The 22,791-nt window shown below is 45.0% G+C and overlaps 3 protein-coding genes and 1 long non-coding RNA gene across 4 annotated transcripts; 2 read left to right on the top strand and 2 right to left on the bottom strand.

The window, feature by feature from the left end:
* The first annotated feature begins 551 nt into the window (after positions 1-551).
* Positions 552-8,261, top strand: rab21 (RAB21, member RAS oncogene family). The gene is made up of 7 exons (XM_086146446.1): positions 552-1,076; positions 4,107-4,166; positions 4,325-4,432; positions 4,612-4,675; positions 5,717-5,771; positions 5,844-5,932; positions 7,119-8,261. Exons 1-7 carry the CDS (start codon positions 936-938, stop codon positions 7,256-7,258), a joined length of 657 nt encoding a protein of 218 aa, XP_086002572.1. The 5' UTR covers positions 552-935; the 3' UTR covers positions 7,259-8,261.
* A 634-nt stretch (positions 8,262-8,895) lies between these two features.
* LOC147233849 (tetraspanin-8-like) lies at positions 8,896-13,390 on the bottom strand. The gene is made up of 9 exons (XM_086146447.1): positions 13,277-13,390; positions 11,307-11,366; positions 11,085-11,198; positions 10,851-10,925; positions 10,676-10,771; positions 10,456-10,557; positions 10,305-10,340; positions 9,456-9,539; positions 8,896-9,265 (listed from the first exon to the last, which is right to left on the bottom strand). The coding sequence occupies exons 1-9, from the start codon at positions 13,334-13,336 to the stop codon at positions 9,125-9,127; spliced, it is 768 nt and encodes a 255-aa protein (XP_086002573.1). The 5' UTR covers positions 13,337-13,390; the 3' UTR covers positions 8,896-9,124.
* A 1,326-nt stretch (positions 13,391-14,716) lies between these two features.
* On the top strand, positions 14,717-19,134 carry LOC147233848 (uncharacterized). Its single transcript, XR_015106137.1, has 2 exons — positions 14,717-14,987; positions 18,413-19,134. It is a non-coding gene; the product is annotated as an uncharacterized LOC147233848 (long non-coding RNA).
* On the bottom strand, positions 16,062-20,949 carry LOC147233847 (tetraspanin-8-like). Its single transcript, XM_086146445.1, has 9 exons — positions 20,756-20,949; positions 18,877-18,936; positions 18,653-18,766; positions 18,401-18,475; positions 18,226-18,321; positions 18,010-18,111; positions 17,859-17,894; positions 17,020-17,103; positions 16,062-16,826 (listed from the first exon to the last, which is right to left on the bottom strand). Exons 1-9 carry the CDS (start codon positions 20,813-20,815, stop codon positions 16,686-16,688), a joined length of 768 nt encoding a protein of 255 aa, XP_086002571.1. The 5' UTR covers positions 20,816-20,949; the 3' UTR covers positions 16,062-16,685.
* Positions 20,950-22,791: the final 1,842 nt, after the last annotated feature.

Raw genomic sequence — 22,791 nt, 5'->3', positions numbered from 1 at the left:
TTAGCTGGAGAAAGTTGATTCGCTGTGGCTACCCCTGAAGGGAAAAGCCGAAAGAAGATGTATAAATTGTTTTTTTTTTGTTTTTTTGTTTTTTTTTTTACATTTTATTAAATTCCTAAAATCATCACATGACCTATCCTGACCCCTGAGAATATTTTTTTTTTGTGAAATAAAAAACAGTTTAAAATGCAATGGTTTCCGGAAGCGAAACGCGCGGGTCCACTGAGGAAACGTCGGGAACCCCAGCTGCGCGCGGTTGTGACAGGCAGCAGATCCCGAGTCATGTGACTACAAAGATTGCGCCACCAAGAAGAGGTCTCACTCTGACTCCCAATTGATGTGACGATTTTTGTTTGTGTAACTTTTTTTTGGTGATTTCTTGCACTTCTTTTCCAAGTTCTTGCCAATACAAAAAAAATCGGTGACTCCAAGGGGGATTTCAAAGGTCAGACAACGGCGACACTTCAAAAACAGTGTATTAATTTTGAAGGGGGAAAAAAGAATAGCTATACATCTTCTCCTGTATAGACGATCTTTAGCTGTAGCCGGCTAACTATAACTAGCTCAAAGAGACGCCATTAGTTGGTTGGAAATCAGACATCGCATCAGTTAGCGGGGGGGACTAGCTGCTTTTACCAACTCACTTCCGCCTCACCGACCCGCGGAAGCTGAAGAAACCAGAACTCCCCCAAAGTGTCGACGTCCGGCTCCCGTTGTATTTTTATCTATTTTTTTTTTATAGTCGGAAGCTGATGTGAGCTACGCAGGACTGAGGGGGGGTTAGCATTAGCACCGCTAGCTCGACGCCACCTTTTTTTTGTTTGTTTGTTTTGTTTTCGTTCGTCTGGGTGACACAGCAGGAGGTTTACCCGGAGTTTGAACCCAACTCCGGCCGAGAGAAGGAACCCCGAGCCCAGAAGCAGCAGGGACCAGCCATGGCGGCCGCGGCGACCGGTGGCAACAAGACCTACTCGTTCAAGGTGGTGCTGCTGGGGGAAGGCTGTGTGGGCAAGACGTCTCTGGTGCTCCGCTACTGCGAGAACAAATTCAACGACAAACACATCACAACGCTACAGGTAAGGGTACCGGTTATGTCAGGACAATATTGAGAGGGGAAGCCGCTGGTGGGATGGGTGGTGCTGGCGGCGGGGTGTTTTTGAGCTGTCATTCGGCGGTGGAGGCTTGTTTTGGGTCACCGCACGTCCCGGAGCCGCCTGTCCCGCCGGCTTGATCCCGGGGGCGCTTACGCAAGAAGGCAGATGCCTGTTGAAATCCTCCGGTGAGGAAAACACTCACCTCTGCTGCAATCCGCCCGACGAGTTACCATCGAAACCGAGATCTCGCAAACCAGCGGGCCCTGTCGTAAACAGGCGAAGCGGTCCCGGCTGATGGAGAGCTTAAAAAAACATCTATAACCCCCATTACCTCTTCTAAATGGCTCTCCATCACATCTTGTATCGAAACGCTGCAAAACCTGTTTCTACCACATAAATATATATATATGTGTGTGTATTTAAGACAAAGTATACTTTATTGATCCCCATATGGGAAATTATTTTGTCACAGCAGCGCAACAATGACAATATCAGTGAATATGATATGAATTTAAAAGAGACAACTAAAAGATAGAAAAAGACATCCGTCAAAAATAAGCAGCAAAATGAACAACAATAATGATAAAAAAAGATAACAGAATGGAGATAAAAAGAGAAAACAGCAAGGGTGAGAAGACAGCCAAAATGACAACAACAATGATAAGAACAGAAACAGTGACAACAAGTGATAAAAATAAACAGGATGCAGATGGAGTCACTACAACAACAAGGATAAAAATAGACAACGGAGTATATAAATCTATCATTCAACTAACTGGCATATATGCATATGTATATATTAATGTATGCATACATTTATGTGTGTATGTTTATGTTTAGAAATTGATTCCTCCTCAAATGAAATTGCATTTTCAGCCCAAGACTGAACATAAAGTATGGTAATTATTTAAATTAAATTGCATTCAGTTATATTTAATTTCATTGTTATCATTTAAACACAACACAGAGTACTTAAAATAGCTTAAAGTAATATATTTAAGAATTTACTTCAGTCCTCAGGTTGTTACTTCAGTTTTGATAACTGCTTTTATTTATTTTTGCAAAAACAATACCTGGAATAGCTTTTGGTCCAGGGGAAATCTGTTTGCAGATCATTTGAATCCTTGCAATAAAATAGTTCCCTCCGTTCATGAACAGTGGATCTGGAAGTGAACTGGTTAATAATCACTGTCTCGGGTTAAATTCCTGGTGATGTTTTTTTCCCCCCACTGTCTCTTGTTGGTAATCAGGGTGGTTGATTGTTGATAAATGATTTACAGCAGATTTATTGCTATTACCTGGTAAATGGCTCTCAGTAAGTGACTACTGAAGAAATGATTTTATTGTCACAAGGTAAACGAACCATGCTGAATGAGAATCGTTTCCTTATACACTGTTTTTTTGTTTTGTTTTTTTTAATTCTGAATATCCTTCAAAGATAAATGCATTTTGTTCCAGTTGTTGAGAAGTAAGCAGTGGGATGACTGTCAGCGAGTCGCCTTCGAGAAGCAGAAAAATCAGGGATCCAAAGGACTTTCCTCCCACATTTGAATTATCTCTGGCCAAAGTATTTCATAAAACCCAGAACATTTGAGTCAGTCACACTCAGATGAAAGGAAGTGAATGATCGATGAGGGAGAAAGTTCCTTGAATAATCAGGGAATCGCCTGAGTATCAGGAGGGGCTCATCTCTCGCTGTCTCGCTCTCAAATCATTCATTCATTATCTATACGGCTTATCCTGATCTCATGGTCGCTGGGATGCTGGAGCCGATCCCAGCTGTCGCTGGGCGAGAGGTTTGGTTCGTCCTGGGCTGAGTTGTTGTCATTGTTGTTATGCCCAGCAGAGCTTTATTGACGTTGGTGGACGGCGTTGCCTGTTGGTGCGGCATTTGCTTCAGAAACAGGAACCCAAAGGAAGCCAGGCTTTGGTTTTGTCCGCTAGCACACGTGGATCAATGCACACAAACCCCGGGAACTTTTAAGTGAGGAGATGCTCTCTTGTTCAGATTCAATATCACTCAACCACCCCCATTCCCATCTCTCTCTCTCTCTCTCTCTCTCTCCCCCCTTCATCTTCCTCCCTCCCCTCCGTCTCTCCTCCACTGGCCACAGATCATCATCTTTCAATTTGTCAGTGAACTTGTGATGTCCATGTTGTTGTTGTTTTGATGGTTGTCTGACTGTCATTTCCAGCTCTGACAGTTGTGAAACCATTGTTGCCCCCGACTGTCACTGCCTCACAACCAAATGAATACAATATCTTACTAGTCCTGCAGTGTGTGTATATATATATGTGTGTGTGGATCAGCCCCTTCAGGTCTTAGCTCGGGGCGGTCACATGACCCGCAGCCCTGCGTCACGGGGCCCGATTTAAGGGGCCGATTTCAACCCCGCGAAAAAATGTGAGGATCACAGAATGATGTCACTCTGATGTCACGGGAAGGGGGGCGTCCGGCCGCCTGCGAGCACGAGCTCCGTGCTGTAAAGCGTTTGGGGTGTCATGTGATGCGTCTCCATGGAGACCGGCGTCCGGTCAGGCATAAACACCATGCAGGGATTAACAGGAGATTTATTTGACTTGTTTGTTTACTTGTTTGATGGGGCGGACTGTTCCCGATTAAAGGGGAAACTCGTCACCGGCATCAGATTGATAGCGTCGCTTTCGGGGGGTCAAAGGTCATGCTGTCAGCTGACCCCCCCCCCCCCCGTCCCTTGCCTCACCTTGTTGTTGATATTGGAGCTTGAATCCCCTGTCAGTCAGCCATGGAATCCAGTCACACGATCTTTGCCCTGTGGCTTCAGGCCGCCGTGCGGTTGCAACACATCAGACGTGCACGGAGACTCGTCCCCACTCAAGTGTGTCGGTCCACGGACCGGGGTCAAAGATCAGGCTCACACAGGATAGATTAACAGTGTCTCTGATTTCGAGTTGCTAAGACAACCGCCGGCACCTTAAACTTTATTGATATCCTTCACATCACTGGGAGTGACCATTATTCTCTATCCGCAGGCGTCTTTTCTCACAAAGAAGCTCAACATCACAGGGAAGCGAGTCAACTTGGCCATCTGGGTGAGTCCGTCTGACCGTGCGCGCGTGCGTGCGTGCGCGTGCGTGTGTGTGTGTGTGTACGGTCTATGTCCTTGTGTCATATGATTTTTCAGAGATGATGTTTTGCAGAAAACCATCTTGTAATGAAATTTCCATTGTGTGTGTGTGTGTGCGTGTAGGACACAGCAGGACAGGAGCGCTTCCATGCGTTAGGTCCGATCTACTACAGAGACTCCAATGGGGCCATTCTAGTGTACGATGTCACGGACGAGGACTCCTTCCAGAAGGTCTCCTCCATTTTCAGATTTTCACTTCATTCAAAACTTTGGACCTCCTCCACATTGTAGCACTTCATATCTCCTCTTTCCTTTCATTCTTGTCTCTTTCCTTCCTTCCTTCCTTCCTTCCTTCCTTCTCCCCCTAACTGGGCGTGGAACGTCCGACCGACCCTGTATTCCTATTGCAGGTGAAGAACTGGGTGAAGGAGTTGAGGAAGATGTTGGGCAATGAGATCTGTTTATGTATAGTAGGTAAGTCCCGTAGTCCGGATTATTCTGAAGTTTTGGCCGTTTTTGGGTGGAATCCGAAGGGAAGTGGGCAGGTTTGAGTCCCGCCGCAGAACAAAGTCCAGTGTCTTTGTGAATGAAAAGAAAAATACCATGCATTCCCAAGACGACAGGATTATAATATAACGGCAGGTACGCGGGGAACACAAAGACGTCTTCAACCGGGCTGGACTTGAGATGGGAAGAAGGTAGCAGAGGAGGACAGAGGGAAGTCCTGGAGGGAAGGAGGACAAAAGGTGAAATAAGGACGAGATCTGGAGGAGGGAATGAGGTCAGCGTTAGTAGGAAGACTTGGGGGAAACCAAGGAGGAGAGACAAACAGAGGGAGGTAGGGAAGGAGGGGATAACAGAAGAAACGGAGGGAAGGAGGCATCTGAGGAATGCCCAGGATGTAGTTTCTGGTTTTTTGTGACTTCAGTCAAAGCTCTGGTCGGACCGGCTACCCTCCTTGTTGTTGTTGTCACGGCGGCAGCTCTGATTGGCATGCTGGGGTTTTAACTGGATCGTTAAAGAGATCATGAGATTGTTTTCAGACTGGCATCCCCATATTTGATGTTTGACTCTTGAAATCACATGATGCCGTCATTTTGTTTTTCCTGCCAATACTGGAGTCATTACTGTGTGTGTGTGTGTTTGTGTGAGAGGGTAGGTTTTCTGCGGTTGGCTGTTTAAAAACCAGTCCAGCCACAGTGTCAGATTTACCACCTCTAGCTCGTACTAAACTAGTAAACAAGCAGGTAGTCCAGGTCTACCTGGTGCTGAAACTGCATGTATATCTTAGGCCTGCAGGGGGCGCCAGAGAGCACGTGGAAAAAATCTGTGCTTGTAGTTTCGTGGCCACGTTTTGACTTGAGGCAACAAAAAAAATAACAAACAAAACAAAACGGTATCTCCCTCTGCTGGCTGTCTACAGTTGTCATGGCAACAGTAGAGCCAGCGCGTTCCCTGCGGATTGTATGAACATTGTGATTGGCTGATGCACTTCCTGCTTTGTGTCTCCCCCAGGTAACAAAATAGACCTGGACAAGGACAGGAACGTCTCTGTGGACGAGGCCGAGAGGTGAGGAGACGACGCGCAGACGCCAAGGGCCTTACAAACTGTGGTTCTCACGTGTGTGTGTGTGTCATGCAGCTACGCAGAGTCGGTCGGCGCCAAACACTATCACACGTCAGCAAAGCTGAACAAAGGAATCGAGGAGCTTTTCCTGGACCTGTGTAAAAGTAAGAGCGCAGTCAGAGGCTTCATTGAATATTCATCGGGTGTCAACAACCTTTTTTCGGGGGACTGGGGATTAATCCGAAAAAAGCCCCACTTCTATAATAATATTGTTGAATTTACCTTTAATTATATGTTATTATTAATAACTCATGATATTCATCTACTTAATGACACCAATCTTGTCAATTCTTACATTAAATGTCAATGATGATTTAACAAGGCAAGAAACAGATGAATATCAATATGCAACACTTTATTTCTATAAACCTCAGCCGTTATTTCCATTTACAAGTGATCGCTTCTGCAGTGCTCCTGGAAAATCACATATCCCATTTTCACAAGCCATTAACAATTTCTAACAAATCGTGTATCACATTGCACAATGTTTGTGCAAATGAACAATTACGTAACGGAAAAATCAACTTCTAAATATTTTGTATCACATTTGGAACAGATTTTTAAATAATTTTGAACAGCTTTTGAAATTATTAATTTCCCATTTGGAACGGGGTTTTAAATAATTCTGATCACATTTTGAACAAATTTGAAAATATTTCTTATCAAAATAGCTTCTATTTAATAGTAGTTCTTATAATATTGGTCACATTGAAGAACTTATAATCAAATATGCAGCCTTTTCAACAAAAGCGATGTTATGTTACATATTACAAACACATTTTTTTCCCCACTATTTTGCCTGAGTTCGGAAAGGATTGGAAATGACACCTCACACACTGTTCGAGAAATTACAGCCAAAACCCCCCTGCTAGAACACTAGGTTTACCTGCTGTAGTCGCCATGTAGCAACGCGATCAGCAATGCGATCAATCACACACGCAACGCAGATCTGGACAAGCGTTTATATAAACACGCGGCTTGTCACGACTAAATGCATATAGAATGTCCTATGGATGATTGTGCAATCGCTCATGACGGCAGATCGCCTACATGATCTAATCCTTCACGAGGTGGAAAAAAGTCTATTTTTGAATGTTGTCTTTTTCAAATTTACACCTACGTAAGTGTGATTTGAAAAAACACAAGCAACGGCAAAAAATAGAACGTGAATGATTGACAGCTGGCTTGTCCAAGTTAAGTCACGCCCCACACACACACACACACACACACATAAACGTACACACCCATCCACCTGTCACGCCGACTTCTGATTGGCTGCTGTGTCCGCAGGGATGATGGAAACGGCTCAGGCCGAGGAGAGGATGAAAGGAAACGGGGCGAGCCAATCAGCATCAGGGAGGCGGGGCGTCCAGATTGTGGACGACGAGCCACAAAACACACCCGCAGGGGGCTGCTGCTCTTCTGGCTAACGCTTTCACACACACACACACACACACACACACACACACACATAGACACATACATACATACACTCTGACCTCCTGATGAGTGTTTCTGTTCATAATTGTATTTAATTAGACCTTTATTGTCAAAGACAGGAAGTGACACATTTTTAGCACTTTGATGACTTTCACTTCCTGACATAACGACTCGGCGTATTTCTTACAACAACTCATCGGTAACACGCGCACCAACACACGTGCAAACCTCCATTCATCGTGTGGCATACATCATCTAAACCCTCCGGAGGTGCAGCAGCTCCGCCTGCTGGATGGACGCCACATTGTCACGGCGACCACCGGGGTCACCGGGAGTGTTGACATCACTTCCTGTCCCGCCTCCTCCCCCCTCCCTCCCCCCGCTCGCTTGTGTAACTCAATAAAGCCTCCAGCTCTTCCCCGTTGACGCTGCGAGCGCCCGGCCTGGTTTCTGCCTCTCTTTCTAACGCCCCGCCGCCCGTAAACATCCGGAAAGAGAGAATTATCACGCAGGTTTTTTTGTTTTTTGTTTTTTTCTCTCTCTCTCGCTTTGGTGCCAAAATGTTCAGCCATTTTTTAAAAGAGGAAATTTAGAAAAAAAAAATAAAACTTGAGAGGATTTTATTTAAAGTTCCAACACGAATCAGTTTCATCCCCGACCCAGTTTCTCATCCATTCATTCCCTAAACTTTGCTCATTCTTCTTCAAACCCAGAGTTTCTGTTTTCTTAATAAAGGAGTGAAATATTGCTGTTTTTCAGCTTCTTTTTCTCACCTTTTCCTTTTTTTCTTTTTAACCCGCAAACATTTTTGCTCCTTCAGATGTTTTACAACCCCCTCCCCCATGGTTTTGTATTCCTGTCACGTCTGAAAGTTCTCGCCAGGTTGAAACACACACACACACACACTTACACACATAGTATTAACCTGCATGTGTGCTACAGGTTTGTGTAATTTGTGGGCAAAAAATAAACCCCCTGCCAAGATTCTTCTATTATGGCCTTATTCATCGGTATTGTTTTCTCACTTCCTGTTTGGTCCGTTGCCGACTTCCTCTCCTCCCCTCATGGCGACATCTCGGGCACGTCATGGAAACAGCCAAAAAAATGGCTGTTGAAAATGATCGTTAGGCAAAACCAGATGTTTAAAACTTTTTTTTAAACTCTCCGTCACTGGTTGGATTTAAATTTGGAGGAGGAGGAGGAAGGGATTTGAAGATTGTTACTCTCCGGAGGCGAATCCTCCAGATTTCTGGGGAAATTCCAGGGATTCCTGGCGTCTCAAGCTCAAGCTTTTTTTTAAGCTAAAGTTTGGAATTCTCGCAGCCGCCGACTCGAACTTCTCCCCTTAGCCAGGAGAGGCACCAGATATTAGCTTACCTCTTTCAACATTAATATCTGTGACCCAACAATCGACATCATCTTGTTCTCCATCAAACTTCCTTCCTGACTGATTCCGTTGACAGAAATGCCGTCTGGTCAGATGCTTCGCTCTTGATAAACCTCTGAAAGGGCTGGGCGGAAGAGCTAGCTATCTGGTCGCCATAGTAACAACACAAAAATACCAGAAGGTTTCGATTCCACTGAAGCTGGAGTCATACAGGGCGGTGGAGGTTAATGAGACAAGAACTAACTGGAAAATACACTTTTATTCACCAGCACGTCAATTTTTTTTTTGTAAAATGACCAAAAAAATCAACTTTTGAGTTTTAAAGTGTGATTATCAATAGTAAAAGCAGACACATTGGCAAAAAAAAATCGCCATGGGGACAGAGGGGTCACAGAAAAGGGGCGGAGCGCCACAGCATGAGGGGGCGGAGCTTCTCGGTGCTCGGTAGGCGCCGGTCGTTCTGAGGCCTTCAGTAGGGGGGCGGGTTCCCCAGTTTCTCGTACTTGGCCGGGGACATGGTGAAGATGGTGGGCACGGACATCAGGGCGGGCGGGGGGTTGCAGCGGTTCATCTGGTGGATGATGATGGAGGACAGAACCATACCCAGCAGCTGCAGGACGACAAGGAGAACCTTCAGCGCGCCCGGAAGAACGTCTCCCCACGACGCTCGGGCTATGTTATGTGTTCCGGAAACCAGAACCCGCACCCGCTGACTTAGGACCAAATTAAAGTCCTTTGGATGGAATCTAGCGAGGATGTTTCTGGAAGCCGGCAGAACGCGGAACCAAAGAGGAACTTACCGCCAACCCGGCCAGTGAGAAGCCAATACCGATGACGATTTCCTCCATCAGCCTGAAGAAGGAGATGACCTCACCATAGCAGGTCTGAAGGACACACAAAGAGTTCCCCTTGCTTTACTACTGAGGACCACAATGGCTTACAAGGGACTGCGATGGTGTACTGGAATGTACTGCAATGTACCAGAGTGGACTGCCGTGTACTGTAGTGCACTATAGAGTACTACAGTGAACTGGAATGTACTGCAGAGCACTGCGATGTACTGGAATGTAATATGAATGTGCTGGAGTGTGCTGGCGTGTACTGCGGTGTACTATGGAGTATTTGAATCTACTGGTATACCCTACAGTGGACTGTCGTGTACTTCAGCATACTTCAGTGTACAGGAGTGTACTTTGGTGTAATGCAGTATACTGTGGTGCACTGTAATATGCTGTTGTGTACTGCAATGTACCAGAAGGTACTGCGGTGCACTATGGAGTACTTGAATCTACTGGTATACCCTACAGTGGACTGTAGTGTACTTCAGTACACTGCAGTGTACAGGAGTGTACCTTGGCGTAATGCAATGTACTGTAGTGTGCTCTTGTTTACTGCAATGCACCTGAGTGCACTAGAGTGTACTGCAGTGCACTATGGAGTACTTGAATCTACTGGAAGCCAATACAGTGTCCTGGAGTGTACATCAGTGTACTGGAATGCACTACAGTAAACTGTGTACTTCAGCATACTGAAGTGCGCTGGATTATAGCATGAATGTGCCGCAGTGTGATGTAGTATACTGGACTGTACTGCGATGTACTGCGATGTACTGCGATGTACTGCGATGTACTTGGGCCGTCAGGACTCACCTTGGTGAAGACGGATTCCACGGACGGGCTGAGTACCTTCAGCAGGATGAGAGTACGGTTATTAACTCATAGGCGGTTCTATTGTCAACTGAAAAAGTACTCGTACTCAGTAGTACTTTTTACTTTTACTTTTACTCATCTAGTATCTCACCAGCTGGCAGGTGCCCGGTTCCTGTTCCTTACTGTTGCATGTACACGAGTCGGGGATTTGGTCTTCCCAGTCCTTGTAGCTGAATAGGCCACAGCAATTGAACTACACACACACATACACACACACACACACACACACGCGTCAAAACAAGGGTTTTCTCTCTTTTTCTTCCCCAATTTTACCAATCACCGAGTCTTTCCCTGCCGCCGCGCCTCCTCACCTTCTGCTGTGTGACCTGCATCATGTCCTGGATCTTCTGCGGCGCCTTGTTCAGGGGCATCTGAGCCCTGAGGTTCTGCTCCACCGCCCATTCCATCTGAGAACACACACACACTTCCATTACCACGTGAAGACCAGTTTTTGTCTTACAGTTGGTGTTTGAGTGATATTGTTACCTGAGGTTGCAGGACGGCAGCGGGCACGCTGATGCGCATCATGATCAGGAATCCGATGATCATAAACACCAGGAACTGTGGGGATGAAGAGGATGTTCACGTGGAGGCCATGATGTCACCCCAAACTCTCCCACACACAAAAACACGAGTCACTTCCTGTCACCACTTCTCCAAGAGAGGAGGAATGTGTTAAAGGCTGCTTAGTGTGTGTGTGTGTGTGTGTGTGTTACTCACAGTGATCATGGCGGGTCTGCTCTCCCTCAGGGCTCCGTAGGCTCCCAAGATGGCAATGACCATGATGACGGATCCCACCACCGTGGACGTCAGCCAGGCGTTCCATACCTTGTCCTGCAAGAAGGGTGTGTGTGTGTGTGTGTTACTCCGAGGGTTTACATGCAGCACGTGTGTGTGTGTGTGTGTGTGTATGTGTGTCTGTGTGTGAGCATGTGGTCTTACGCTTTGTGGTTGTGTGGTGATCAGGATTTGCCCCACGGTGATGATGATCCCACCTAAAATCTGAAAAAAACACAACACACACACACACACACACACACACACACACGTCAGTAAAACCTGATCTTTCTTGTACTTGACCTCTAATCAATGATCAATCAGTGATCAATCAAAAGAAATGATGTGTGTGTGTGTGTGTGGACGCCCAGGTCACCATGTATGTTTGAGCTAGAAAAATAAAAAAATAAAAAAATAAAAAACACACACACACACATCCGCTGCCCAGTTCGGAATGGATCAAAAAAAGTCGACTGAATAAAAAAATCCCACACTCGAAAAAATAAAAGAATTTATTTTACATATAGTACAAAAAAATGTATAAAACAAAAAATATGCACCGTGGACTCGGTGCATATTTTATATTCTATACACATATTTTGCATATTCTATGCACATATTTTATTATTGACAGCGCAGTCAATAGTGTAAGTAAGATAAAAGTTAAGATAAGATAAACTACATTGATCCCCATAGGATAAATTCCTTTTTCAGAGCAGCACAACAGTTATGTCAAAAAAAGGGAAATAAATATAAATATAAATAAAAAATATATAATTATAAATATAAATATAAATATAAGGCAGAAGATAGCAAGACAAAAGAAATACACAAATAAATAAACAACAACACCATCAGGGATGACGATGCGCAACATCAAGGAACAGCGAGAATGAAAAATACACAACTAGAACTAAACAACAATAAAAAGAGAGTGGCAAAAATAAAAAAAAACAATGAATAAAATAAATCAACAAAAATATTGAGGACATGGCGGGAATGGGGAAGGTTAGTGACCCAAATGGAGCGGCGTACGGGGGGAATTTTAAAAAAGTTATAGGAGAAAATAAAAAGATAAACACCTAGACTAGGTGTTTAAACAGAAAAATCTGATTATTTTGTAGCAGTCGATATTATCCTTGAGGAAGCAGTTTATAGGTTTAAATTGGAAGATAATGGTATAATAAAAAGATCTATAGCAATAACACCATTGTTAACATTACGCTAGGCTAACTTGTAACTTTTCACCGACAGTAGGTTAACGTCTAGGCTACGTAGGCTACATATACTTATATATATTCTTCGCTTAATGACGAAGTAAACGAGAAGTGACTCATAAAAGCTCTTGTCAGTTCACGGAATTTCATCTGAATACAATGATTACACTTTATATTAGTCAATTATAATATTAAATACGACTGTAAGGCCAAGGCGGAAACGGTTTTTGTTGTTTTTCAAATAAGATCCCGAAGGCGGAATGAAAAAACTATTATTTGTACAGAGAAAGATTTTCTTTGCGGGGCCGGTACCGAATATTGGGGGACCCCTGCCGTGCACGACCTCTCCAGGACTCATGATACACACCATGGCCTCCGACTGAGAGGTCAGGATTGAGTGTGTGTGTGTCTGTGTGTGTCTGTGTGTGAGAGAGAGAGAGAGGGAAAGAGTGAGAAGGTTCTAGTGGGTTTGGTATGATCGTGTGTGTGTGAGAGAGAAAATCAGGGTTCTAGTGGGTTTAGTGTGATCTAGTGTGTGTGTGTTTGTGTGTGTGAGAGAGTGTTAGTGAGGGAGAGGGGAAGGGAGGGGGAGAAGGAAAGAGGCAGGGTTCTGGCGGGTTTGGTACGATCCAGTAAGTGTGTGTGTGTGTGTGTGTGTGTGTGTGTGTGTGTGTGTGTGTGTGTGTGTGTGTGTGTGTGTGTGTGTGTGGTGGGTGTGTATTCCTGTTCTTCTTGTCTGTTCTTTTTTTCAACTTCCTCTTTTTAACTTTGACTGACAGGAAGATGAAGAGCCAACGGTTTAACATCCCATAATAACACACATTAGAAACATGACCGGATTTAACAAGGGGCGCGCAGGGGGAATAAAACAGAAAAGATGATCGATACGGATCGATCGATCGATCGATCTGGACTCACCGCGAAGAGGAGGTTGAAGCCGGCGAAGGTGGCCCGCAGGCCGGTGCTCACACGACCCATGGCTGCAGCTGGACTGACGCGACGCGGCGGCGGGAACCCGCTGTCAGGAGGCGGTGCGGGGCGGTGCGGGGCGGTGCGGGGTGGTGCGGGGCGGTGCGGGGCGGTGCGGGGCGGTGCGGGGCGGTGATTCCGGTAAGGACCGACACTTATGGAGATCCGGTGGATGAAGAGGAGGGTGTGTTACGGTACGACGGAAAAATTCCCCTAAAAGAAGAGTGACGGGATTCCAGAAAGGGAAGGGTGACTGTGTGTGTGTGTATACACACCGACAAACTTTGTCTCACATACACACACACACCAAACCAATTAACTCACGCACAAAAAACACACGAACATGAGCACACACCGACAAACTTACTCTCTCTCGCTCTCTCAAACACACACACATGAACACACACTTACAAACTTTCTCACTGTCTCTCTCACACACACACACACACACACACACACCAAACAATGAACACCCCTCAAAACAAATACACAGACATGAGCACAAACCGACAAACTTTCTCTCTCTCACACACACACACTCACACACACACATACACGCACACATCAATCTGAAGTACACGCGCACAAAAAACACGCAAACATGAGCACACACCGACAAACTTTCTCTCATACACACACACACACACACACACTAAACAGACGAACTCACAGACAAATAAACACAAACATGAGCACACGCTGACAAAGTTTCTCTCTCTCATTCACACACACAAATACCAAACCGATGAACATACACACAAAACACACAAACATGAGCACACACTGACAAACCTTCCCTCTCTTTTGCACATTTACACAAAAAGACACACAAACAAACAGACGAAAACACACACACACAGATTTAAACTTCCGGGCGGTGTATACCTGGGTGCAGTTCTAAATGTTGACCACTAGATGTCGCTGTTGGGCCAGTAGAGCCGGAGAAGTCACGTGACGTGGGATGCGGACACGCACGTGCAGCACCTCAAGGCGTGTATAAATATTTTTTTCATTATTATTATAATTCTTCGGTGTGTTTTATGAAACTTGGACGAGCGAATCAGGATAGAATATTTATATTTTTACGATCGCTCAGGAACGATACCGAATAGAAAACAAAAAATAGAAAAAAAATGTGTAGGAATGGAATTGAAAAATAGTAATAGAAATTTCAAAAAAGTGGGTTTTTTTTGTTATCATTTCTTACGTTTAATTTGATTTTTTTAATTTTTTTTAAACGATGTAGGAGTTGAGTGACGTGATGAATAGATGCAGGAAGTGCGGACAGAAAAGGAGGAAGCGGATTCGACAGCCGCCTTTTGATTGACAGCTCCTCCCCTTCCTTCTCGTCACCTGCAACCCCCACTCCCACTCCCCGATCCACGGACAAGGGGGTGTTGCAGGGGGGGGACAGTCCGCTTCTCCGCTCCTCCTGCAGCCCCTCCGGCTCTCCGTCGTTCCTCCGGCCGCCGAAGGACACCGCGGGCCCGGGGAAGCCGCGGTGCCGCAGCGCGGGAGCGGACGGACCGATGAGCGGCCGCTTCCCACCGGCGCACCGGAGCGATCCTGCGGAGGAATCCGCCTGAACACCGAGGAGGGAGAAGATCCTCCACCATGTTCCTGCCCTGGGCGCTGATCTGGATCCTGCTGCCGTTCACAGGTAACCGGATAGCGGATCCAACCCGCAACACACCTGTCATTGACCAGTAGGGATCGATGCATCAACCATCGATCAGATCCAGCACACGCAAGCAACAACACCTGTAATCATTCATCTTCATGGAGGCCTCCTCTTTTTCCTCTTCTTCCTCCTTCTCTCCTTTATCCTCCTCTTCTTCCTCCTTATCCTCCTTCTTTTTTTTCTCCTCCTCCTCATCCTCCAGTTGCAAGGCTGTTCCATGTCTGGGGCGCGAACCAGATTTAATCCGGGCCGATTCATTTTAATTTTAGATGAATTAAATTAATTAAATTCATTTAATTTTCCGGGACAGAACGAAGTTCCTGGAAATTTTCAAAACAGAAGTGCATTTATTTTTAAAACATTAAAAAAGCCTCTCTGTCTAACGCCCCGCCCCCCGTAAACATCCGGAAAGAGAGAATTATCACGCAGTTTTTTTGTTTGTTTGTTTTTTCTTTCTCTCTCGCTTTGGTGCCAAAATGATCAGCCATTTTTTTTAAAGAGGAATTTTAGAAAAAAAAAATAAAAACTTGAGAGGATTTTATTTAAAGTTCCACCACGAATCAGTTTCATCCCCGACCCAGTTTCTCATCCATTCATTCCCTAAACTTTGCTCATTCTTCTTCAAACCCAGAGTTTCTGTTTTCTTAATAAAGGAGTGAAATATTGCTGTTTTTCAGCTTCTTTTTCTCACCTTTTCCTTTTTTTCTTTTTAACCCGCAAACGTTTTTGCTCCTTCAGATGTATTACAACCCCCTCCCCCATGGTTTTGTATTCCTGTCACGTCTGAAAGTTCTCGCCAGGTTGAAACACACACACACACACTTACACACATAGTATTAACCTGCATGTGTGCTACAGGTTTGTGTAATTTGTGGGCAAAAAATAAACCCCCTGCCAAGATTCTTCTATTATGGCCTTATTCATCGGTATTGTTTTCTCACTTCCTGTTTGGTCCGTTGCCGACTTCCTCTCCTCCCCTCATGACGACACCCCGGGCACGTCATGGAAACAGCCAAAAAAATGGCCGTTGAAAATGATCGTTAGGCAAAACCAGATGTTTAAAACTTTTTTTTAAACTCTCCGTCACTGGTTGGATTTAAATTTGGAGGAGGAGGAGGAAGGGATTTGAAGATTGTTACTCTCCGGAGGCGAATCCTCCAGATTTCTGGGGAAATTCCAGGGATTCCTGGCGTCTCAAGCTTTTTTTTAAGCTAAAGTTTGGAATTCTCTCAGCCGCCGACTCGAACTTCTCCCCTTAGCCACGAGAGGCACCAGATTTTAGCTTACCTCTTTCAACATTAATATCTGTGACCCAACAATCGACATCATCTTGTTCTCCATCAAACTTCCTTCCTGACGGATTCCGTTGACAGAAATGCCGTCTGGTCAGATGCTTAGCTCTTTATAAACCTCTGAAAGGGCTGGGCGGAAGAGCTAGCTATCTGGTCGCCATAGTAACAACACAAAAAAAAACAGGTTTCAAATTTTTTTTAGTAAAATTACAAAAATAAAATCAACTTTTGAATTGTAAAGTGTGATTATCAATAGTAAAAGCAGACACATTGGCAAAAAAAAATCGGCATGGGGACAGAGGGGTCACAGAAAAGGGGCGGAGCGCCACAGCATGAGGGGGCGGTGCTTCTCAGTGCTCGGTAGGCGCCGGTCGTTCTGAGGCCTTCAGTACGAGGGCGGGCTCCACAGTTTCTCGTACTTGACCGTGGACGTGGTGAAGATGGTGGGCATGGGCATCAGGGCGGGCGGGGGGTTGCAGCGGTTCATCTGGTGGATGATGATGGAGGACAGAACCATACCCAGCAGCTGCAGGACGACAAGGAGAACCTTCAGCGCGCCCAGAAGAACGTCTCCCCACGACGCTCGGGCTATGTTATGTGTTCCCGAAACCAGAACCCGCACCCGCTGACTTAGGACCAAATTAAAGTCCTTTGGATAGAATCTAGCGAGGACGTTTCTGGAAGCCGGCAGAACGCGGGGGAACCAAAGAGGAACTTACCGCCAACCCGGCCAGCGAGAAGCCAATGCAAGTGATGATTTTCTCCATCAGCTTGAAGAAGTAGATGACCTCACCATCGCAGGTCTGAAGGACACACAAAGAGTTCCCCTTGCTTTACTACTGAGGACCACAATGGCTTACAAGGGACTGCGATGGTGTACTGGAATGTACTGCAATGTACCAGAGTGGACTGCCGTGTACTGTGGTGCACTATAGAGTACTACAGTGAACTGGAATGTACTGCAGAGCACTGCGATGTACTGGAATGTAATATGAATGTGCTGGAGTGTGCTGGCGTGTACTGCGGTGTACTATGGAGTATTTGAATCTACTGGTATACCCTACAGTGGACTGTCGTGTACTTCAGCATACTTCAGTGTACAGGAGTGTACTTTGGTGTCATGCAGTATACTGTGGTGCACTGTAATATGCTGTTGTGTACTGCAATGTACCAGAAGGTACTGCGGTGCACTATGGAGTACTTGAATCTACTGGTATACCCTACAGTGGACTGCAGTGTACTTCAGTACACTGCAGTGTACAGGAGTGTACCCTGGCGTAATGCAGTGTACTGTAGTGTGCTCTTGTTTACTGCACTGTACCAGAGTGTACTAGAGTGTACTGCAGTGCACTATGGTGTACTTGAATCTACTGGAAGCCAATACAGTGTCCTGGAGTGTACATCACTGTACTGGAATGCACTACAGTAAACTGTGTACTTCAGCATACTGAAGTGCAATGGATTATAGCATGAATGTGCCGCAGTGTGATGTAGTATACTGGACTGTACTGCGATGTACTGCGATGTACTGCGATGTACTTGGGCCGTCAGGACTCACCTTGGTGAAGACGGATTCCATGGACGGGCTGAGTACCTTCAGCAGGATGAGAGTACAGTTATTAAATCATAGGCGGTTCTATTGTCAACTGAAAAAGTACTCGTACTCAGTAGTACTTTTTACTTTTACTTTTACTCATCTAGTATCTGACCTGCTGGCAGGTGCCCGGTTCCTGTTCCGTACTGTTGCATGTACACGAGTCGGGGATTTGGTCTTCCCAGTCCTCGTAGCTGAATAGGCCACAGCAATTGAACTACACACACACACACACACACATACACACACGCGTCAAAACAAGGGTTTTCTCTCTTTTTCTTCCCCAATTTTACCAATCACCGAGTCTTTCCCTGCCGCCGCGCCTCCTCACCTTCTGCTGTGTGACCTGCATCATGTCCTGGATCTTCTGCGGCGCCTTGTTCAGGGACAAATGAGCCCCGGGGTTCTTCTTCACCGCCCATTCCATCTGAGAACACACACACACTTCCATTACCACGTGAAGACCAGTTTTTGTCTTACAGTTGGTGTTTGAGTGATATTGTTACCTGATGTTGCAGGATGGCAGCGGCCACGCTGAAGGACATCATGATCAGGAATCCGATGATCATAAACACCAGGAACTGTGGGGATGAAGAGGATGTTCACGTGGAGGCCATGATGTCACCCCAAACTCTCCCACACACAAAAACGCGAGTCACTTCCTGTCACCACTTCTCCAAGAGAGGAGGAATGTGTTCAAGGCTGCTCAGTGTGTGTGTGTGTGTGTGTGTGTGTGTGTGTGTGTGTGTGTTACTCACAGTGATCATGGCGGGTCTGCTCTCCCTCAGGGCTCCGTAGGCTCCCAAGATGGCAATGACCATGATGACGGATCCCACCACCGTGCATATCAGCCAGAGGTTCAATACCTCGTCCTGCAAGAAGGGTGTGTGTGTGTGTGTGTGTGTTACTCTGAGGGTTTACATGCAGCACGTGTGTGTGTGTGTGTGTGTCTGTGTGTGTGTGTGTGAGCATGTGGTCTTACGCTTTGTAGTTGTGTGGTGATCAGGATTTGCCCCACGGCGATGGTGATCCCACCTAAAATCTGAAAAAAACACAACACACACACACACACGTCAGTAAAACCTGATCTTTCTTGTACTTGACCTCTAATCAATATTGGCTCTGGTCAAGGCCTCAGTGATCAATCAAAAGAAATGATGTGTGTGTGTGTGGACGCCCAGGTCACCATGGATGTTCAAGCTGGAAAAATGAAAAAAAAAAAACAAAAAAAAAAAAACAACACACACACACACACACACACATCTGCTGCCCAGTTCGGAATGGATCAAAAAAAGTCGACTGAATAAAAAATCCCACACTTGAAAAAATAAAATAATTCATTTTACATATAGTACAAAAATTGTATAAAACAAAAAATATGCACCGATTTTTTTTTTTATACACATATTTTGTATATTTTATGCACATATTTTATTATTGACAGCGCAGTCAATAGTGTAAGTAAGATAAAAGTTAAGATAAGATAAACTACATTGATCCCCATAGGATAAATTCCTTTTTCAGAGCAGCACAACAGTTATGTCAAAAAAAGGGAAATAAATATAAATATAAATAAAAAATATATAATTATAAATATAAATATAAGGCAGAAGATAGCAAGACAAAAGAAATACACAAATAAATAAACAACAACACCATCAGGGATGACGATGCACAACATCAAGGAACAGCGAGAATGAAAAATACACAACTAGAACTAAACAACAATAAAAAGAGAGTGACAAAAATAAAAAAACAATGAATAAAATAAATCAACAAAAATATTTAGGACATGGCGGGAATGGGGAAGGTTAGTGACCCAAACGGAGCTGCGTACGGGGGGAATTTTAAAAAAGTTATAGGAGAAAATAAAAAGATAAACACCTAGACTAGGTGTTTAAACAGAAAAATCTGATTATTTTGTAGCAGTCGATATTATCCTTGAGGAAGCAGTTTATAGGTTTAAATTGGAAGATAATGGTATAATAAAAAGAGCTATAGCAATAACACCATTGTTAACATTAGGCTAGGCTAACTTGTAACTTTTCACCGACAGTAGGTTAACGTCTAGGCTACGTAGGCTACATATACTTATATATATTCTTCGCTTAATGACGAAGTAAACGAGAAGTGACTCATAAAAGCTCTTGTCAGTTCACGGAATTTCATCTGAATACAATGATTACACTTTATATTAGTCAATTATAATATTAAATACGACTGTAAGGCCAAGGCGGAAACGGTTTTTGTTGTTTTTCAAATAAGATCCCGAAGGCGGAATGAAAAAACTATTATTTGTACAGAGAAAGATTTTCTTTGCGGGGCCGGTACCGAATATTGGGGGACCCCTGCCGTGCACGACCTCTCCAGGACTCATGATACACACCATGGCCTCCGACTGAGAGGTCAGGATTGAGTGTGTGTGTGTCTGTGTGTGTCTGTGTTTGAGAGAGAGAGAGATGGAAAGACAGAGAAGGTTCCAGTGGGTTTGGTATGATCGTGTGTGTGTGAGAGAGAAAATCAGGGTTCGAGTGAGTTTGGTGTGATCGAGTGTGCGTGTGTGTGTGTGTGTGTGTGTGTGTGTGTGTGTGTGTGAGTGTGTGAGTGTTAGTGAGGGAGAGAAGGAGAGAGACAGGGTTCTGGTGGGTTTGGTACGATCCAGTAAGTGTGTGTGTGTGTATTCCTGTTCTTCTTGTCTGTTCTTTTTTTCAACTTCCTATGATAACTTTGACTGAAGATGAAGAGCCAACGGTTTAACATCCCATAATAACACACATTAGAAACATGACCGGATTAAACAGGGGCACGTGCAGGGGGAATAAAACAGAAAAGATGATCGATACGGATCGATCTGGACTCACCGCGAAGAGGAGGTTGAAGCCGGCGAAGGTGGCCCGCAGGCCGGTGCTCACACGACCCATGGCTGCAGCTGGACTGACGGGACTCGGCGGCGGGAACCCCTTTAAGAGGCGGTGCGGGGTGGGATTCCGGTAAGGACCGACACTTACGGAGATCCGGTGGGTGAAGAGGAGGGTGTGTTACGGTTCGACAGAAAAACTACACTGAAAGAAGAGAGTGACGGGAATCCAGAAAGAGAAGGGCGAGTGTGTGCGTGCGTGTGTATACACGCCTACAAACTTTGTCTCACATACACACACACACCAAACCAATGACTCACGCACAAAAAAAACACAAACGTGACCACACACCGACAAACTTACTCTCTCTCGCTCTCTCAAACACACACACATGAACACACACTTACAAACTTTCTCACTGTCTCTCTCACACACACATACATGAACACACACTTACAAACTTTCTCACTGTCTCTCTCACACACACACACACACACACACACACACACACCAAACAATGAACACCCCCCAAAACAAATACACAGACATGAGCACAAACCGACAAACTTTCTCTCTCTCACACACACACACTCACACACACACACATACACGCACACATCAATCTGAAGTACACGCGCACAAAAAACACGCAAACATGAGCACACACCGACAAACTTTCTCTCATACACACACACACACACACACACTAAACAGACGAACTCACAGACAAATAAACACAAACATGAGCACACGCTGACAAAGTTTCTCTCTCTCATTCACACACACAAATACCAAACCGATGAACATACACACAAAACACACAAACATGAGCACACACTGACAAACCTTCCCTCTCTTTTGCACACTTACACAAAAAGACACACAAACAAACAGACGAACACACGCACACACACACAGATTTAAACCTCCGGGCGGTGTATACTTGGGTGCGGTTCCAATGTTGACCACTAGATGTCACTGTTGTACCATCAGAGCCGGAGAAGTCACGTGATGCGGGAGGCGGACACGCACGTGCAGCACCTCAAGGCGTTTATAAATATTTTTTTCATTATTATTATAATTTTTTGGTGTGTTTTGTGAAACTTGGACGAGCGAATCAGGATAGAATATTTATATTTTTACGATCGCTCAGGAACGATACCGAATAGAAAACAAAAAATAGAAAAAAAAATGTGTAGGAATGGAAATAAAAATAGTAATAGAAATTTCAAAAAAGTGGGGGGGGGTTGTTATCATTTCTTACGTTTAATTTGATTTTTTTAAATTTTTTTTAAACGATGTAGGAGTTGAGTGACGTGATGAATAGATGCAGGAAGTGCGGACAGAAAAGGAGGAAGCGGATTCGACAGGCGCCTTTTGATTGACAGCTCCTCCCCTTCCTTCTTCCTCTTCTTCCTCCTTCTCTCCTTTATCCTCCTCTTCCTTCTCTTCCTCTTCTTCCTCCTTCTTCTCCTCTTCTTCCTCATCTTCCTCCTTCTATTCTTCCTCTTCCTCTTCCTCCTCCTCCTCTTCTTCCTCCTGATCCTCCTTCTTTTTTGTCTTCCTCCTTCTCCTCCTCCTCATCCTCCACTTCAGTTGCAAGGCTGTTCCAGGTCTGGGGCGCGAACCAGATTTAATCCGCTGTACCTGCTGTAGTCGCCATGTAGCAACGCGATCAGCAATGCGATCAATCACACACGCAACGCAGATATGGACAAGCGTTTATATAAACACGCGGCTTGTCACGACTAAATGCGTATAGAATGTCCTATGGATGATTGTGCAATCACTCATGACGGCAGATCGCCTACATGATCTAATCCTTCACGAGGTGGAAAAACGTCTATTTCTAAATGTTGTCTTTTTCAAATCTACACCTACGTAAGTGTGATTTGAAAAAACACTAGCAACGGCAAAAAATAGATTGTGAATGATTGACAGCTGGCTTGTCCAGGTTAAGTCACGCCCCCCCCCCCCCCCACACACACACATACAAACGTACACACCCATCCACCTGTCACGCCGACTTCTGATTGGCT

The sequence above is a fragment of the Fistularia commersonii genome, chromosome 5 (genome assembly GCF_037954325.1).
Source record: "Fistularia commersonii isolate RoL2024-O1a breed Wild chromosome 5, RoL_Fcom_v1.0, whole genome shotgun sequence".
Lineage (NCBI taxonomy): Eukaryota > Metazoa > Chordata > Actinopteri > Syngnathiformes > Fistulariidae > Fistularia > Fistularia commersonii.
The sequence above is the reverse complement of the archived record's forward strand: the minus strand, read 5'-3'. Positions and strand labels throughout refer to the sequence as shown.

What these genes read in the sequence shown, in the direction of transcription:
- rab21 (XM_086146446.1), top strand. Translation starts at nt 936, where the DNA reads ATGGCGGCCGCGGCGACCGGTGGCAACAAGACCTACTCGTTCAAGGTG. An exon ending in GATCTGTTTATGTATAGTAG is followed by an intron (nt 4,676 to 5,716) that starts GTAAGTCCCGTA and finishes TGTCTCCCCCAG; the next exon opens with GTAACAAAATAGACCTGGAC. An exon ending in TCTGTGGACGAGGCCGAGAG is followed by an intron (nt 5,772 to 5,843) that starts GTGAGGAGACGA and finishes TGTGTCATGCAG; the next exon opens with CTACGCAGAGTCGGTCGGCG.
- LOC147233849 (XM_086146447.1), bottom strand. Translation starts at nt 13,336, where the DNA reads ATGGGTCGTGTGAGCACCGGCCTGCGGGCCACCTTCGCCGGCTTCAAC. An exon ending in CTGCCGTCCTGCAACCTCAG is followed by an intron (nt 10,772 to 10,850) that starts GTAACAATATCA and finishes GTGTGTTCTCAG; the next exon opens with ATGGAATGGGCGGTGGAGCA. An exon ending in TGGAATCCGTCTTCACCAAG is followed by an intron (nt 9,540 to 10,304) that starts GTGAGTCCTGAC and finishes TGTGTCCTTCAG; the next exon opens with ACCTGCTATGGTGAGGTCAT.
- LOC147233847 (XM_086146445.1), bottom strand. Translation starts at nt 20,815, where the DNA reads ATGGGTCGTGTGAGCACCGGCCTGCGGGCCACCTTCGCCGGCTTCAAC. An exon ending in GCTTCAACCTCCTCTTCGCG is followed by an intron (nt 18,937 to 20,755) that starts GTGAGTCCAGAT and finishes TGTTTTTTTCAG; the next exon opens with ATTTTAGGTGGGATCACCAT. An exon ending in GCAGACCCGCCATGATCACT is followed by an intron (nt 18,476 to 18,652) that starts GTGAGTAACACA and finishes TCATCCCCACAG; the next exon opens with TTCCTGGTGTTTATGATCAT.